This window comes from Triticum dicoccoides, chromosome 4B, assembly GCF_002162155.2.
Source record: "Triticum dicoccoides isolate Atlit2015 ecotype Zavitan chromosome 4B, WEW_v2.0, whole genome shotgun sequence".
NCBI classification, from domain to species: Eukaryota; Viridiplantae; Streptophyta; class Magnoliopsida; order Poales; family Poaceae; genus Triticum; species Triticum dicoccoides.
The window spans coordinates 96,622,255-96,640,764 of NC_041387.1; the positions used below are offsets into that span (position 1 = coordinate 96,622,255).

General features: G+C 41.1%; 2 protein-coding genes across 3 annotated transcripts; one reads left to right on the forward strand and one right to left on the reverse strand.

The window, feature by feature from the left end:
* The first annotated feature begins 1,301 nt into the window (after positions 1-1,301).
* On the forward strand, positions 1,302-6,786 carry LOC119295246 (cleavage stimulating factor 64-like). Its single transcript, XM_037573614.1, has 10 exons — positions 1,302-1,466; positions 2,018-2,096; positions 2,737-2,911; positions 3,926-3,959; positions 4,080-4,318; positions 4,409-4,486; positions 5,030-5,065; positions 5,155-5,565; positions 5,853-6,098; positions 6,319-6,786. Exons 1-10 carry the CDS (start codon positions 1,424-1,426, stop codon positions 6,448-6,450), a joined length of 1,473 nt encoding a protein of 490 aa, XP_037429511.1. The 5' UTR covers positions 1,302-1,423; the 3' UTR covers positions 6,451-6,786.
* Positions 6,787-8,279: 1,493 nt separating this feature from the next.
* LOC119295247 (DExH-box ATP-dependent RNA helicase DExH10-like) lies at positions 8,280-16,666 on the reverse strand. 2 transcript variants are annotated; one of them, XM_037573616.1, is made up of 17 exons: positions 16,467-16,666; positions 14,693-15,706; positions 14,115-14,429; positions 13,808-13,912; positions 13,633-13,701; positions 12,587-12,754; positions 12,439-12,510; positions 12,248-12,364; positions 11,811-12,032; positions 11,523-11,681; positions 10,915-11,004; positions 10,732-10,827; positions 10,505-10,658; positions 10,277-10,425; positions 10,088-10,183; positions 9,781-9,873; positions 8,280-8,592 (listed from the first exon to the last, which is right to left on the reverse strand). In XM_037573616.1, the coding sequence occupies exons 2-17, from the start codon at positions 15,689-15,691 to the stop codon at positions 8,482-8,484; spliced, it is 3,015 nt and encodes a 1,004-aa protein (XP_037429513.1). In that variant the 5' UTR covers positions 15,692-15,706; positions 16,467-16,666; the 3' UTR covers positions 8,280-8,481. The 2 variants fall into 2 exon arrangements, with proteins under 2 accessions (XP_037429513.1, XP_037429512.1); XM_037573615.1 differs by having other exon boundaries at positions 14,693-15,710; positions 16,467-16,591.
* Positions 16,667-18,510: the final 1,844 nt, after the last annotated feature.

Sequence of the window (18,510 nt, forward strand, 5' to 3'; positions counted from 1 at the left end):
TAATGTTGTTGCTTTGGACTATCATGACATCTTCTGTCTAACCATTCATTGTTGTTCTTCTGTATAAGAGCATTGTTGTCCAGATGCATAGGGCGTGTAACAAAAATTTAGTATTTTTAATATATAATTCATCATAGGGGGAAGGAGCTCCTCATTCTTCGTAATCATTAATTTTCATTTTGCATGTTGCTATTCTCATTGGCCGACACATCAAATAGGATTTGCATGCTGGTCTTTAGGAATTAATGACATGGAGAACCAACGTAATAATTGGATCCTCTCAATTTCCCAAGCAGACCAAATAGTCATTGTCATAGATTTTTGGTTTAATATCCTCCATCCAATCTCCACACACCTAATTTTTTTGATGCAACTCCTTAAATGCCATATGCAGCTGGACGGAGGGAGTAAAGTCAATTGTTGACTTTGTAATCATTTCATCTATAGCAAACCTAAAAACCAACCCATACTAGCAATGTGTCCGTGCGTTGCAACAGATCTAAAGTAGAATAATACTCGTTCACAAGCTTGAAAAAAAACACTCTTGTTTTGATATACATGTACCACTAAAAACATATTACATTTCACTCAAAATACATTTCTCGGGCTGTTTTGATGAGGTGAGGGAGGGATGTGGTTGCTTTCAAGATAATAAGGAATTTTTTGCAAATTGGAGCAGAGAAATGGGCTATTGTTGCAAAAAAGCCACAACTTACCTCACAGCCGTTAGATGCAGATCTAATGGTCAGAAATGACGGACGGCAGAGACACCATCATCACCAAGTGAGTCTTTTATAGAAGTGGAGATAATAGTTAGATACAGATATTTATTATTTTATTAACTCACCCCCTTCTCTTACATTGTTTCTTGAAACCCGTGCTACAACTATAGCTACTACCAGAGGCGGATTTAGGGCCCAGGCAGCTGCATGGGGCGTGAAGACAATTTCCTTCATTGACTGTAGCTATAGTGCTCGAAGGTGGCCTGAGGCTTGCTGTATTCCTGGTTCCATCACTGAATGCTATTGTGTTTGTCTTCTCTCTTCTTCAACTCATCACAAATTTGATGTGTTATCTCTTCTAACCCACCTATATCACCCTATATTATACACTTACTTTAAACCTTCATACTAACCTTTTTTTTTATGATCAGGCCTTCATTGCAATCCTGCTGTTGGTGTAACTCTGAAGTGATCACGCAAACGGAAACGTGACCGGGAACGGAAACGGAAACGGAAACGGAAACGTAACATCAATATAAACGAACACCTGGGCAGCGAGGCCCGCGGAAACGTATCCAGACCAGACCAGACTCGCTGCAAATAGCGAGGCAAGCCGCAAACAGCAGCAGCGCACCACCGCCTCCGGCCCCTACCCAGCCGCCGATGCCGCCCCGCGCCGCCGCCGGCGACCTCAGCTGAGCATGGCGGCCGCCCCCGCGGGCCCCCAGAACCGCTGCGTCTTCGGTACGCCCCCTTCCCCGCCCTTCTCTCTTACAGCCCCCTGCCCCCTCCCGGGGTCTCCCCGTTCTATGTGCGTGCGTGCGTGCGTGCTCGCTCCTTTCTCCGGTTCGATCCGCGGGCTAGGAGCTCTCGCCGCGGTTCGGGTGGGAGTGGTCTGGCCCCAATTGGCGGCTACGCGAGTAGAGCTCGTTTTGGGCCCCAATCGCCGCTGCATCCTCCGTCGATTCCCCGTGGATTTCCCTTCGCGTGTGGGTGGCCGGTGCGGTTTTGGGTGGTGCGAAGCGCGTTTAGCTGCTCCCGCCGCTAGATTTGGAGTCTAATTTCATTTCATTCGAGTTTTCGTACTGTCTAGGGTTTGCCTTTTTTTTTTATCATTCATACTCGTCACGCCTTTGGGGTTGTTTCCCCCCAAACAAAAGTGCCCGTCAGTTGGCTTGTGCTGTATTCAACGTGTGTGACACTGATATTTACCGCACATGTTGTGTTGGTTCAGTTGCTGCGGTATGAGTAGGAGTTCGATTGACGCCGGTGTTGGCTGTTGAATTTGGTTGCAGTTGGGAACATTCCGTACGATGCGACGGAGGAGCAGCTTGTGCAGATATGCGAGGAAGTCGGGCCCGTGGTCTCCTTCAGGTTTAGTTGTGCAAACCCTATCAGTTGTGTGTCCTTGTGCGGTTGTGCCACCATGTAGTTTTCTAATTTGACCATGTTGTGCAGATACACATGTTTGTTAGATTATTGGATTATTCAGTATATCTGTTAAAATACTCATGCGCCCTCTTTCATTCTCTTTCAAAATGAGGAATTTGTTAGCCAGCTATATGCGCATGATGCTTTTAAATCCAGCGTGTAACATCTGGAATATTGATTTTGTTTAAGTATGATGGCCTTATTGCACACTGCTGCTAAGCATGATCTCAGAACTTAATAGGTTGTCATAGGGGTCGCCCTGCTTATGGATGCTGCCTCGGGCCTTTTGAAAGATAAGAGTGTTGAATGCTGAAATGATATTCTGAATATCTGATATAGCTAGTGTTACGGGATCACTTCCTGGACTACACATGCAAATGGAAATTAACCTTAACAAAAATAACAAGAAACCCTAAGATACACGTGTGTGCTGCTTCTTGATCACTGTTTCTCAACAAGTGACATTATACTGAAACTGGTTATGCGTTATTTCTATCCCTGATAACCTTTTTAGCATTCGACGAAGCTGATGACACTGTTGAGCTGTGACTGCTAGATACTGACTGCTCAAAATTGCTTGCAGACTGGTTGTTGATAAGGAAACCGGAAAGCCGAAAGGTTATGGATTTTGTGAATACAAGGATGAAGAGACAGCTCTAAGTGCACGCCGGAACCTTCAGGGTCATGATGTTAATGGTCGTCAGTTACGTGTTGATTTTGCTGAAAATGGGAGGAACACTGACAGAAATAGAGAAAAGGTGGAAGATCCTCAGTCTATTACTGTAGAAGAACCTTATTTCTCACCCAGCAAGTCCTATGTTAAGATGAAAGCTTGTATGGTTTTGGTTCCCATGAATTATAATACTTATCTTTTCTCCAACTACCATGTGTCTCCTGTTTTGCTTTCTTGCACGGCATGTGTATGTATGTACAGATTCCTGTCTGTACATATGCACACCTGCTATTCTGCCAAATTACCTTGGTGGAATTGTCTTTCTGTTATTGCGAATCTTCTTTGGTATCGCGGTTCCAAAATCATCTCTAATGTCTCGATTCTGCCTTCTTTTACGAAAGTAACGTGCCAAAGTTACTGGGGTAACAAAAGCAATGTCATGCTTACAAAGATCTCCAGAATTGTACTGAACACGTGAGGTTCTCTGCAAATAGCAAAAGAAGAATTATCTTGTAGCGGATGTATATGTGGTCAATGCATCTATAGTTGCATCCTTTGTGATATGCTCAAGCAATGGTGTTGCAATTACTAGTAAATTTATCTCTGAAATGATATATACAGTTGACTTTCTCTTTTGGCTTACTGTTATATTATTACTACCTTTCTCTCTCAAAATAAGTGTGATGTCCTTAGCTGCTATCAGCAGCCTTTGTATCTATCCCCACACCAGTGACTGACGCTGATATGTATGTGCTGATTTTTGTTGCCAAGTTGTCAGAATGCACCCACAAAAAAATACTGTGTATCTAAGTTTCACAACTGGACGCAGTTGATTGGTTGATAGTGGTTTACATAGGGACACTATTTTTATGCTAAATTTTCTGGAGATCATAGTGAAGTAGTATTGCATGATAACGTCACTAATTTTCACTGCCATGTTGTAACTTTGCATATTTGAAACTAAGTAGTTTCATTACGAAAATGGAGTTAGTGCAATCAAAATTTATTTCATGCATGGACAGTAGGAAATCTCAACCAATTGAAGTTGTCAATAAAGAAGCAGATATTGACTTATTTTTGATATGTTTATGCATTGCAGGGTCGTGGAGGACCAGGAATGTCATCTACTGTTGGTTGGTTTCAAATTTCATTTCTTGATCATCATTTAGTTTATGTGTATGTTTAAGATTTCAAACTTGCCAGTTTTATGTCCCTGTGCGCTGACATTGGTTTTTTTTTATGGAATCCTGCAGATGCTCAGAAACAATTAACCACAACTCCCGCTGTAGGGGACACCAGCCTTCATCAGCTTATTGGTCTTCCACCGGCAATACATGCTGCATCTGTGATGGCTGGCGTTCTTGGGGGAGCTCAAACTGCAAATGTACAAAATGGTTTACCTGTCCAATTTGGGCTTGGAAACGACCCTCTTACCCATTACTTGGCCAGGATGTCAAGGCATCAGTTGAATCAAATCATGTCTGAGTTGAAGGTTATCTTGAAATATCAATATCAATATCAATTCATGAAGATTAAAAATTGCTCACTGATAGTTTTAGCTGAATGCTTTTTTTTATGGCAGACCCTAACTACTCAAAATAACGACCTTGCCAAAAAACTGCTGCAAGGAATTCCACAGCTTCCAAAGGCCCTATTTCAGGTTAGCTTTGCAACTGATTGCTCAATTAATCAATTACTACCTCCGTATCAAAATATAAGACGTTTTTTGATACAGAGGGAGTATTACTTTCTGTTCCTGTTTTTGTGCACTTGTCCAAAATATAACATAATGGAGTCTGTATGAGTTCTCCACCCAAAATTTGTGCCTATTTTTGTTAGTTATGCTTCATTCATCTTCACAAATTTCATACACCCTTCTTAATATAAATTTAACCAACTCAAGTATTCTGGTTGTGTTTGTTAGAACTTTGATGTGATTCATGGTTGTCTTGTTCTCCCAGAAGGCAAAAAGATAAAAATAAAATTGTGTTCCCTTAATTTATTGAATAGTTGTAGATCAAATATTTGTTGTGTTAATGTGGAGGCCATTGTTGAAAGACAGGAAGGCCAGCCAACTTTATATGTTGAGCCTTGTGATTCCATGGAAGAGCTTTTTTAAAATACTTTTGTTCATTGTTTAGTCACTCTAGGGTAGAATGGAATATTATTAGAACATCATAACCTTTTTCTTGTTGTAATGCAGGCACAGATAATGCTCGGGCTGGTGACACCTCAGATGGTATATTCTTGCTTTGTTCTGAGTTTGATGTACTACCTAATGTTTTCCTGATTCTCTAATATACTAACCCAGGTCTGTCGAATTCGCAGATGCAGATGGCTAAGAGCCAACAGCCCTCTAGCTCGTTGGCACAATCTTCTCACCTCAATGAATCATTTCCGCAGCCAGATGCTGTGCTACCAATTGTTCATAGACCTCCACCAAACCCTAATGCCATGCAGGAACAAACTGCACCGCTGCATAACTTTCCTCAGTATCAGCATTCATCTCAGCCTCCAGTCAAAATGTTTCCGCATGGACATCAGCCTGGGGTGCTGGCACACCCTCCAATGCTATCTCAGCCCTTCGGCACCTCTTCCAGTGTTCCTACTCAACCCCTTGTAAACTCAGGAGGCTTGACATCACAAGTTCAGCCTTCATTTTTGACACAGCACCCTAGACCACCAGTTATGCCAACTAATGTACAGCAACTACCCTTGACCAATCCTCATCTCTCCCAGGTATTTCTTTTTCACATATGAGGAGCTTATGGTTTTTCATTAATGGTGCGATAAGTAGCAAGCCAAACTTTGCGATGACTTATTAATCATCTTGATTGGGTCTTCTAATTTACAGAACACATGTAAACTATGTACTGGAAACCAAACTGTACAGTACATTAACTATTTGTGTATGTTTGCCTACGCTAATTAAGTGATTTTTTCTAGTCAAGTTGTTTCTGTCAGTCCATGGACAAGATTCACTAATTTTACCGTCTACAAAATTGAACTCTTGTGTCACATTGCAGGTTGCTGCTGAACCTGAGATACTCCCCAATGAGATAAGATTGCCTGATCGAGCTAGTCATCAGGCAGAGTTAGACCATCCCTCGAAATTGAGAAAATTGGAGGATGGAACATCAACGCCAGGAATTGTAAACAATAGTCCTGCTGTTTATTCTGCTCCATCGCAGGTAGTGGTCCCTAGTGGACCATCAGGGAGCTATAGTTCTGGTGCTGTTCACTTCCAGCAACCAGAGAATGAAGCGCCTCAGGTAATCGCCTCTAAATTTCAGTTCCATTTTCCAGCTTTCCTGTTATTTTATTATACCTTGCATTATTGGATGCTGGTAAAGTATCTGCAGAATCTGACCTAACTAAAGTTCTAAACATTTTGCATCGTGTCTCTGCAATTGAATTGTACTGAGGCGCAAGGTTTCTTAGACTTTAAATTCTCATGTGCTCACAACTCCAACTCTTCTTGTAATGGTGCAGCTCACACAGGACGATGAGTCAGCCCTTCTGCAGCAAGTCTTACAACTGACACCTGAGCAGCTGAGTTCATTGCCAGTGGAGCAGCAGCAGCAGGTGATACAGCTTCAGAAGATGCTATCAGCTGGTAAATAGCGGCATAACACCAGCTGAGTAAGCACGGTGAAATTGTTAACCTACATAGTTAAACATTGAAGAAGGCTCGTCTAGCCACACACACACACACACACGGAACTTCTCAACTTTGTTGGTATCTCTGGGCCATCAGTTTTGCTCCTGATGATTGATTTATTTGGCATTCTTTGTAAAGTTGAGGTAAAAATGTGGTGGCAAAAGAAGTTGTGAAGAAAGATGATAATTGTCCATTAGTCCTGTAACATTTTAGAAAAGAATAATCTTATGAAGAGAGGGAGTTGTATTTGTGTTCCGGAATTGTTGCAGAATCAGATTTTTGTTATGTTTGTTTATTTCCGACGCTCTGAAAACTATTGCTGAAGGCACCGGTTGTATGCATGATAAATTTGTTACATCGCTGTCATGGGTATCAGTATCAATTTTGCAAAAAGTATTTGCGGCCACATTTTCCCCCATAAAATTCGAGTTTCTGAATGTGCCCTTCGAATTTAAATACTCCCTCCGTTCACTTTTATAAGACCTTTTAGACATTTAAGACAGCACCTAATACAGTTCAATTTCAGCTATCCTAAAGGACTTACAAAAGTGAACAGAGAGAGTAAAAAACTCTAAATCTATGAAACAGTTCTCGTTTGTGGCCCTGCACCCACACGAAATGTACTAGTATTTGCTATTTTTGATAGTTTGTGTACTACTCTCTCTGTAAAGTCATATACTTTCTCTGTTCATTTTTATAAGGTTTTGTAGATGTTTCAGACTGTGCAAAACAGCACAATTTCACTTGTTTGAAACAACTTATAAAAATAAACGGAGAGACTAGTACTTTATAGGGGAGTACTTTGGTGTACGCTCATGTGATTTCTTTTAGAATAGAATATTACGTTCAAATCAGGCGACTGATTTCTCCCGATGCATCTGATCCCCTAATCAGACCCCTGTTTCCTGGAGCTTGAATCATTTGCGTACGTGTTTTTCTCTTACGAGAATTTTTTTGATCTATTCATCTCTAATGTTTTAATATCCATGGCTCTACATCCCAGTGTATTTGCTGCCATGCACTAGCTACAAGACACGACAAGCTTTCTATTAAAAACATGGCACTGCGATTGTTGTTATTAACTCAAGAGGGGAACGTGAAAGAATAAGCTAAAGTATTGTTTGCCTGATTCAAAAAAATTAAAAAGGAGTATTAGTTACCTTTAAAGAAAACCCCTGTGTTTTGCAAGCTGGACGTGTGCCACTGAAAGGCCGGGTGGCTTTTGTTTCAAGACAGAAGCACGCAAATGTATGATACAATGAATATTACAAGTCGGACGCTTGACGCTGCAAGACATGTCAAAGTTGCTGCAAACCGAGTGAACATTGTCGCAAGGTCACACACTGTCTCTCCCCACAAAATCATCCACCTTTCTTCTTTTTTTTTTTGCAAAATTTGGACTGCCATGTTGCAAGGCGGGCCACGTGGCTCTACATGCTGCAAGGCCGAATACTAGACGCTACAAGGCCCAATGCACAACGCTACAAGGCTAACAAATTTGCTGCAAAATTGAATGCACGATGTTGCATGGTTGATCAATGTTGGCATTTTGTTGCTACAAAATCAGACTGATGCTGTGATCCAGGCCTGCGACACTGTAAGGCCGACCAGCGCTGCTGCAAGACAGACCAGCACCAGTTTGCGTCGGCGCGTTGGAGTTGGCCAAATAGAACTTTTGCGCCCTTTCAGACCACTGGCAAAAAATGTTACTCTAGCGCCACCTGATATATCCGTGTATGAAACCTAAATCAGTTCATGTGTAGCGATGGCTTTCAATCTTTTGTGAAATTACTAAAACAAGATATCTCAATGCCTGGAGAATTTCTAAATAAAATGCCTGGATAAGAATTTCCAAAATAAACTGCCCAGGGGTTACCAGGGTACAAGGCTACAACCTACACTCCCAGAGATAAGGGCCGTCAAAAACAAAAAACAAAACAGCTACGTTTGGTTTGTTTAACATATACTGTATGTTACAACTGCTGGAGCACTCATCACAGATACAATGAGTTAGCAAACATGATGCCACGTCGTAAGCTCTCACTCGCCGATCCAAACTTGCTCTCAAGATTAACCTCCCCAACAGCTTCAGCAGCGGCTTTTAGCTGGCAAACAAATCAAGTCAGTTGGTTCGACAAAGGAAAACAAAGCAAGCTTATTTTCTTGACTATTTACAGAACTTTGTAATAGAAAAGTAAAAGTGTTGGGCATGCAGAAAAGGGCAAAGAAGAAAGTCGATGCCAATCACAACTTCTATATATGGAGATAAACAGAAATAGATAACATTTCTTACATATCTAGCTACAGTCCAACTTGTTCATCATATTCAGTCATGTCACAGTTGAGAGTAAATGTTGACAGTTTATGGACATTTCGTGTCGGAGTAATTGACCACGGGTACCCCGAAGACGGCAAGACGATATTTCAAGACATCAGGGCTAGCAAAGCCCCTCAGTCCGACTGCCCGGCCGCTCCTGCCGGCTCCCCGTCCGATTGCTCTGTCCGGCCGGTTGCCGGCTGCCGACTGTGCCAACCAGCCGGCTGCCGACTGCAGCCCGAAGCGACACCGACAAGACACCGACGAGACGGCCGTACCCGAGCACTATTCACATGTCATCTCAACCATCATGTATAGTGTCACTTGTCCCCTGGCACTATTTATGAAGTGACCCAGGGGACAAGGATGACACCCCCCACCATGCCTTGCCCATGCCACCACTTAGCTTACTTCCTAAGCTAGCCATGCCTATATATATGGGCACACATCCATCCATCCAGGATGGACTCTCTCATGCACTCACGCATGAGCACCCACATGCTCACGGCCATGAGCATGGCCGGCCACTAGCATGCCACATACGAGGCATATACGAGGCCAGATGCCTATGGCACTGACCTCAGATACAGCTCCAGGAGCACTCTGTACCAGATATACATACCAGATACACTCAGACATGCATCAGTAGGAGTATTATCTCTCCGGAGAGCTCCGAAGCTGGGTAAACCACCGCGTGCTATTCGCATACCCGCTCCCGGGCCTATCAGCAGCAGTCTTACCCTCACACTAAGCCCTTGTGGCATATGTCGTCTTGCAACACCCCCCGTGAGAATACCACGACATTTCGCTAGAAGGACATGTCACACTTGTATTCACATGTACATTGATCTAATGGATCAATCGAAGGCAGTTTTTTTTATTCACATGCACTTTAAGTCAAATGGGATAATCAAAGACAGACACTCTCTATCCAAATGATTTTAGTACTAGTGCCCGGAACCAACAGGTGGTTTACCTGATTCAGAAATTCATCCAGCCTCCTAACTAGCCGTATGATGCTTCCTTCAAAAATGTCAGTCATTTCTGTCACCTCTCCGAAGGTGGCGCCCTGTGAGGAAAATGTTTCAGGACTCTACACATAATATAACTACAAAAACTGCAGCAGCAGTACAGATGCAGAGTATGATTGCATCAGATGTCTGAGATTATGCATGATAAGAATCGATGTCTCAATTGGAAATAAGATATCTTAATGCCTGGAGAATTTCCAAAAAAAAATGGAACACAAGATCTAGTTTAATGAACTGCATAGGCTGACCAACCTTTGACCAGCAGTATATGACGTCCATCAGGTAGGGTTTACAAGTTGATTCAACATATTCCTCAACATTGAGATCCAATTTGCATTCCCGTTGTACCTAAAACAAGAGTGAGAAATCAGAGTTCCCAATCAAGCATAGGGATTATAGGGAGATGGGTGGCGATATAGTGATGATACAACAAGTATGCACCTCAGCTATTTTTCTTGCAGCCTCCTGGAGCTGCATCATTGGTTTAGAAAGCTCATTTCTCAGGCGTATTTGCTCACTTGACTTCTCACACGGAACAAAGCAGCTAACAACGGAGGCAACTTGATGATGATCAAGATAATTAAATGTACCTAGTCACATAAACATATTAATGCAATACTGAATATAAAGTAAGCAAAAACTGAACCCACAGTCATATTAAACAGGTACCATTAAACATAAGTTCAGTGATAAGCAGCTCATCCCCAGTGTCTATCAAACAGGCAGCACGCCCCTTTAACTGGAGAACACCATCCGCATCAATATGACCCAGCATCTTCAGAACACGAGACCGGTTTTTCAGTTCATCCCTAAATTTTTGTAGCTGAATGGAGGAGAATGTGAGAACACATTTAGCTGTTTATAACAAGGATCAACCATGCAAACATTCAACCAACCTGTGAATCCCGCATCTTTGACTTTAGTTGCTGGATTTCATGATTCAGTTCAGCTTTTCTTTGGTACCATGACAGTTGCTGCTCACTTTGATCGGACTGAGACACAAAAATAGCAAAAAATAAGTGCATCAGGTAAAAACAGGACTGGGCATTTCTTAATTGAAAGGTGACAATAAGGCATACCTTATGAAGTGGGTGAGAACATAGTTTCTGCTCAAGATCCTCAAGTTTATGAACCAGGTCGACTAATTCAGGTTCTTCAATACCCATGTCCTATTAATTATACCAGAATGTCAAAAAAATGAGACCATAATTCAAAATTATCGCTTTAGGATGACAGGTGATATATTTTTAGGGAAGAATGATTGGAGAAACTTTTTTTTTGAGGGTTAAAAATGATCTGAGACTCTTTTTTTTTGCGGGTTAAAAATTATCTGAGAAACTGGACCAACTAAATGTGGCATGAAGGAATGCCAGCAGAAGGTAGAGCAAGGGAGCGCATCAAAGGGTTTTGCAGACTAGAAATAAGCAGGTGCAGACCATATCAGTATTTTAGCTATAGCATTTGTTTTCCCCGTCTGTGTATCATGCATGGACGATGTACTGAGGAAAAACAGATATGATATATCTCATCTGGAAAGCTGTGCTAATGTACATCTAAATCCTGACAAGATAAATTCGAGTATTTGACTTCCTTTTTTTGGAACTTTCAGCCCCTAAACAAAAATGGTACTTCTAGTGCAAAATTAACAACAAGCTGAAAAGAGACATTATGTAAGAAGAATTTTCACCGTAATTGGATGTAGCTTTGGAAGCCCTTGGGGGTAACGCTTTCCTAGTTCTTGAACTGCAAAAAGTATGTTTTGTCTTGCTTCAGGTGGTCGCAGATCAGATGGAATGCTGATTCTAATGCTGCTTAGACCACATACTAAAGGTAATGGTACAGGCACCTGCAAAAATCTCAACATTAGTCACAAGTAAATTTTGGGCCATCGCTAAATGAGAATAATAAAATGATAGTCTAGAGAACTGAAGATAAATGACCACAATAACATCCTTTTTCACGATGTTCAACTCACCACATGCATTTCTCCCTTCTCCCCAGGGCGAGGTGGGCATGGCTTTGAACGCAATCCGCTTTCACTCGAACTAGAAGAGCAATGAAGCAAGGTATCCACTATATAGTTATTATTGCGGGATGCACTTAATGCAGGGGGGAGACTACTAGATGCGGAAGGTTTCTTTACAACATTTACAACCACACCCCATCCCCAGTCTGTTGAACCATCCCTCACCTTAACCTGCCATGATGCAAATTACTCAGTGAAATGCAATCTGTGTAAATTTTACAGAATCCACATCATAAGTCATAACAAAGCAATTCATCAAAGAAGCTGGTGAACAGAAATACACATAGTATCCATAGTGCAGTGATGTTTCTTATCAGTCAAATAAGCAGCGATAACTGATGAAAATGTACATCTAATCCTCAAGCAAGAACAGAATAGTTACGTACCAGCCTTCCAGGAACCAAATACAACAAAGCTCTCTCTGGTCTAATCATCTCAGACATGATTTTCTTCTCAAGTTCAGATATATCAAGCCCTAATTTGTGATATTCAGCAAGATCATTCTGTACAAGTAGAGGTGATACATTGTTAGTCAAACAGAAGCACAATAATGTATACTACAACCGAAATAGCATACCTCTCCTGAAGAGCCCAGCAAGCTAGCTTCATTTTCCAACCTTGTAATCTTCTGAACCACTTCAGGTAATGCCTGAAAAGCAAGGGAAGCTAATCTTTGGCATTCAAAAGGATATGTCATGAGAGGTATCTTTAAGGTTGATACAGACCTTTTCATACTGAAACTGGTGGAATGAATTCCGGATCACATGTTCAGCAGTAAATTGGCCCTCCGCGCGACTCAGCAAATTCAGAATGGTGTAGTAGCTCAGTCGGAAAGTACTGATGAGAGGTGCTGGTTTACCTAACACCATGTCCTTGATAACACTCATTTCCATCTGAAAAGTTAAAATGTGTTAAGACCAAAGGCCAAATGTCAAACTAAAGGAAGCACGTGAAAGCAAAACAAAAGCTTTAGTGTATATATGTTGTATAAGAATCACGGCATACAAAATAGATCTTGAAAGCAATTCAAACATGAATATGGAACAAAACAAGTGTCTTGCATGACAGCTTCAATAGCACAAAATGAATGCTAACACAACTACTAAGAATTCAGAGCAAATTAATTTTGCATAACAAGTATTGCAAGCTAAGTAAAGCTTGATATGAGAAGTAAATTCAAGCATGAACATAGAACAGTCTCTTGGGAGGACAACTTCAACAGAACAAAAAATTACAACACAACTACTCAGATGAGAACTAAGAACAGCGCATGTATCTTTCAAATGCAAAGTTCAATAGTCTAAAAAAACAAGCTCATAATGACTTCCGATTACATGCCACTGCATACCCATAATTAACTAATAAAAACAGTTAAGTTTAAATATCAAACAGGTAAACATCTACCAAAATCAGAACCATAAGTACAAGTGAAATAGCAATTATTTGCGTTAGACAAAATAAGGCAGTAATAAGTTATCACATTTCATTATCGTAATCAACGCATAAAGAAAACTGCAGAATCTGGATGGAAGATGCATTTGATCAAATTATTGTACTAGAAAGACATACAAATTCCGTGCATGATCATCATCATCATCATCAACAACAACAACAACAACAACAAAGCCTTTAGGCCCAAACAAGTTGGGGTAGGCTAGAGGTGAAACCCATAAGACCTCGCAGCCAACTCATGGTTCCGTGCATGATCATCATGCTATATAAAATCTATTAAGAACAAAGATAGTTGGAACAGAAGATTACACAGCCTTACCTTTTCATCTATCATTATAACACAAATGCCACGTTCATCCTTCCCACGCCGACCAGCTCTTCCACTCATCTAGAAAGAAAATACAAAATTATTGTGAGAAGGGCTCGTACATTCTATTAGACCTACTAACTCTACATAGATATGCCTGACTTCACTTCATCTACATAAGATTTACCTGTATATATTCTCCAGAACCAATAAAACGGTTACTATCACCATCCCATTTTTTGACAGATGTAAAGACAACTGTTTTTGCAGGCATGTTCAGTCCCATGGCAAACTGAAGAATAACAATCATGAGTTAATCAAATGCTGCTACTAAAGAGTGAAAATAATTTAGAAAGTATAAAACAATAGTAATCTGACTTTCTCTAGTTCAAAAACCAGAATAGAAGTCCCTTTGAGGAGTATTATTCCAAATTATGCAGTCAATGGATAAAATAAGTTTAGCTCAAGTGGGATAATCAGGTTAAAGCGCACACCGTCTCAGTAGCAAAGAGAGCTTTCACAAGACCTTCTTGGAAGAGCAATTCCACCAGCTCCTTAATTATTGGAAGCAGTCCAGAATGGTGTACTGCAATACCTCGTTTAAGAAGAGGCAACATCAACTCTATAGCAGGTAAACCTCTATCTTCCTCGCTTAAACAGAAAATAGCACTACGGAAAACCTGTTCAATGCTATCCTTTTCTTCTTCAGTGTTGAAATCAAGTTTTGACATCGACATCGCATGGTGCTCACATTCCCTTCTACTAAAGCTGAAAATAATGACTGGTTGAAACTTGCGCTCCATAATCATCTGCAAATTAGCAATCGTCAAAATTAAGCAGGGATATTGACTGGAAGGAACTAAACCAAACTATAAAACATCAACAACTAAACAGTGAATATCATCAACAAGTGAAACATGAACTGTTCCATAGTTTTAAAAGCCAGCAGGTGGTAAACTACAAAATATGCATGCTTGTACAAGAAAGCATAAACCATCTATTATTTGTAAATTCAGAAAGCACAATAAGGCCAGAATTTATCTTGCACTGAAGTATGTCAGTGGCTGCCTACCTTGACAATTCTGTATATGTCAGAAGTTCCAGAAGCATTCCCGCCTTTTGCAATTCGACCACTGGCTTTAGGCCCACCATTCTTCTTCCCATCTAGTTGACTAGGTTGCTTCGCAAATGTGTCTTGCAGCTTCAGAAAATTATCCTCCCTGAACTGACCATTTTCATCTACTACGAGGTAGAGACCAGACCCACCTATTGGGAACACGTAGTGCTGTAACGGTGTCGGCCTGAAGTCTGTGTACACCACGTGACAAGGCTGCTTGTGCAGATTGCATATCCACTCAGCAAACTCGGTTGCATTCGACATGGTAGCAGAAAGAAAGACCATCTTGATGGCAGGTGGAAGGAAAACTATACTCTCTTCCCACACAACGCCTCTCTCCCGGTCCTTCATGTAGTGGATCTCATCAAATATAACCCAACCAACTTCCTTGATCACCTCGGAACCCCTATAGAGCATTGCCCTCAGGATTTCCGTTGTCATGACCAGGCAAGTAGCATTTGGCTGAAGCGTGACATCACCAGTCATCAAACCAACATCAGAAAACTCGTGACTAAGCTCACGGTACTTCTGATTGCTCAGAGCCTTCAGTGAAGAGGTATATATAACCCTCTGCTTGTCTCTAAACGACATTGCAATGGCGTACTCAGCAATGGCTGTCTTCCCCGCAGAGGTGTGAGCTGAGACCAAGACAGATTCGTTCCGCTCCAAGCAGGCGATCGAGACACTCTGGAAGGGGTCGAGCTGAAACGGGTATGTCTTGGCCATGTTCCCGTTAAACACAGGGTTTGAAAGGGTCCCATGTACGGCCTCGTCCATAGACAAATCGTAGCCATTGGGGGCAGCAACCTCATGGATGCACGACCGGGCGAGGTTCTGACGCTTGGCAGCCGAGCCAGGCAGCGACTGCTGTCCGTCCAGAACAGCGGCAGCGGAACTGTCCTCCAAATCCAGCTCGGGTGCTTTACGCTTGCTGGTATTTTCCACCTCCTCCATTTTTTTCGATAGGACCTACCTATCACATTAGAAACATGAGCCAACTGCAGCAGTAGAATACCAGAAACATTACTTGCATTGCATACCTAAAAAGAAAAGAAGACATTACTTGCAGACATGAATGGACAGTAGCAGCAGAGCTAGACTGGAATTACAGCTTAACATATGAAGGAAGTTATGGATTTGGCAAACGATGGCCAACTTGCGAAATTCCAATACCACAGTAGGACCAGTTAATTAAACGAGACTAAAACCCTAAGCCACTGCAGTACCAAAATTAGATTATCTTTCGATAATTGATGCCGGAGAAGGAGTGTCCCAGAACCTTCGTGCTAATATACTTCCCACAATCACTTGCAGCAATTCCCACCACACAAAATCGATATACAATATAAAGAACTACCAGAGAAAAATGCCAGAATAAACTGACTGAGAATACAAAAGTGAAATGAATCGGTCCCAGCAAGCTACATAGCGTGGGGAATGGGGTTCAATTAAACCTTGGAACCTCAGGAACCTTAGAATCGGCATCATCCCAAAACCCTAGTGGAAAAACTGCGGAAAGGGGCCGAATAAGCCTTTTCCCCTTTCCTCGTGCTCGTGTTCTCGTGCGTGCAAACAGCTCGGCCCGAATGGTTTGGGAGGAAAACGGGTCCTCCGCTCTTGGCACCTCCGCTACCGTAGCAACGAGCACCGAATCGAGGCCCGGAACACGCACCGGAAGAACGTGCCCGCGAGGAGCTGGCGCAATAGACAGATCTCGGAGAGGGCTTACCTCTCTCACACTCCCTTGACGGCGAGGAAGGAGCAGCGCGGCGACCAGAGTCCGGCGGGGAGGCGGCGCTGGAAGGAGGCCTGATGATGATGGGGAACGTGGTGGTCGGGCAGCGCTCCGGCCGGTGGCAGGCAAGGCAACCCCTCTCACTCGCCCTTCGCTCGTCCGAACCCGTCGCCGAGGCCGAGGGGCACCAAGAATGGTTTCGGACCCAAAGTACCAGCCCAAATCAAACAGATCCACTGCAATTTTCGGCCACACCATCTCGGTACATTCTTTTCCAAAAAAAAAAGAAGCAAATATCAGTACATTCTGACCGCGGGGGCTACCTAGTCCCGTCTAGTTCTCATGCTAAAGAAAAAACCAAATGATAAGTGTCACATCACACGTGTGGCACAAAACAACATGGTCCAAACGCCTCTATTAACATTCATTTTACCATATCAAACAGATGACATCGTGATTTTTTTCCTTTTCGGACTTAAAAAAATGTTTTCTCTTAAATAAAAAAATCAGATTGAAAATCCATTTTCATCATTAAATCTGTTTCGAAGAGATTTTCAAAACTAGATCCATATTGTTATGTTTCGACGATTTTTTCTGGACCAAAAGTTGTCATGACATTACACTGAAGTTGCCATAATGTTTACACTAAAGTTGCCATGATATGTTTCATCTATTTTTCTTTTCTAGATTTGAAGCTACCATTGTATTTTAACTACTTTTCACGGTGAATTTTATTAATTATCCATGGCAAATTTTAGTAATTAACCATGAAAAATTTAATTCATGGATCATGGCAATTTTTAGTAATTCATCATGCCAAATTTAGTTTATAGATCATGAAAATATTAGTATTTTGACCATGCAATTCTAATATTTTGATCAGGATTTTTTTATGAACCATGGCAAATTTTAGTGCATGTATCATGGCAAATTTAAGTAATTCACCATGACAATTTTAGTTCCTGGTTGATGACAAATTTAAGTCATTGACTATGCATTTTTAAAGTAATTGATGACATAATTCTTTTTAATTATGAACCATGTCAAAATTATTTCATAAATCATGACAAATTTTAGTAATTCTCGATGGCAAGTTTAGTTTCTTAATTTTCTTTTTTATAACATGTCAAAATTTACTTTAAACATAGAAGAAAAAGTAGTTGAAACATATCATGACAACTCACCGTAAACATCATGTCAATTTATGTGCAATAGACATGGCAACTTTTGACCGCCAAAAAAAATCATCGAAACATATTGATATGAGATCTAGTTTCAAATTCCTCATCGCGACGGATTTAATGACGAAAATGGATTTCCAATCGGATTTTTCATTAAAGAAATAAAACATTTTAAAGTTTAAAAAACCCCAAAAGATTCCCGCTGACATCATCCGTTTTATCTCTGTTTATATGCATGTGTGAAAAAACAAAAAGCTGACGTGTCATAATGGGTGGCTATAAGGGCATTCGGCCCGACCTCTTTCAGCCCGCGCGTGTGGGCGTAATTGCTTCATGCCGCATGTGTGGCACTTATCAGGGTCCAAAAAATAGTCTCACGCTCTCCCTGGAGCGGTTTTGAGAAGGTTCTATGGACCGGTTTTACAACCTCTCATGTTTGTTTTTTCTTCTTCTCTTTCATATGTATTTTTACTGGTTTTCATTGTTTAAAGTTTTTTATTTTAAATACATGTTGGATTTTTTCAATACATGTTGTAGAATTCTTTATTCATCACATAACATTTTTTTGACACACGTTGAACATTTTCTAAATACATGATGAAGATTTCTTTAAATACATGCTTGAACATTTTTTAAAGGTTAAATATTTAAAATACACATTGAACACTTTTTGAGTGGTATGAAGCATTTTTTTTATACTATACAAACATTCTTTTTGAAAGTTATGAACATACTTTTGGAACATGTGGACATTTTAAATGTTATGTGTATGTTTTTCCTAACACTGGAAATAGTAGGAAAGGCTCCTACTGCATATATATTTAAGATGGTAAAAGTGTTACATATGTACAAATGGA

Coding starts and splice junctions, on each gene's coding strand:
- LOC119295246 (XM_037573614.1), top strand. CDS start 1,424: ATGGCGGCCGCCCCCGCGGGCCCCCAGAACCGCTGCGTCTTCG. Junction 2,097..2,736: donor GGGCCCGTGGTCTCCTTCAG/GTTTAGTTGTGC, acceptor AATTGCTTGCAG/ACTGGTTGTTGATAAGGAAA. Junction 4,319..4,408: donor AAATCATGTCTGAGTTGAAG/GTTATCTTGAAA, acceptor TTTTTATGGCAG/ACCCTAACTACTCAAAATAA.
- LOC119295247 (XM_037573616.1), bottom strand. CDS start 15,691: ATGGAGGAGGTGGAAAATACCAGCAAGCGTAAAGCACCCGAGCTGGAT. Junction 12,033..12,247: donor ATTTGGTTCCTGGAAGGCTG/GTACGTAACTAT, acceptor GCATCATGGCAG/GTTAAGGTGAGGGATGGTTC. Junction 8,593..9,780: donor TGGATGAATTTCTGAATCAG/GTAAACCACCTG, acceptor TTTGTTTGCCAG/CTAAAAGCCGCTGCTGAAGC.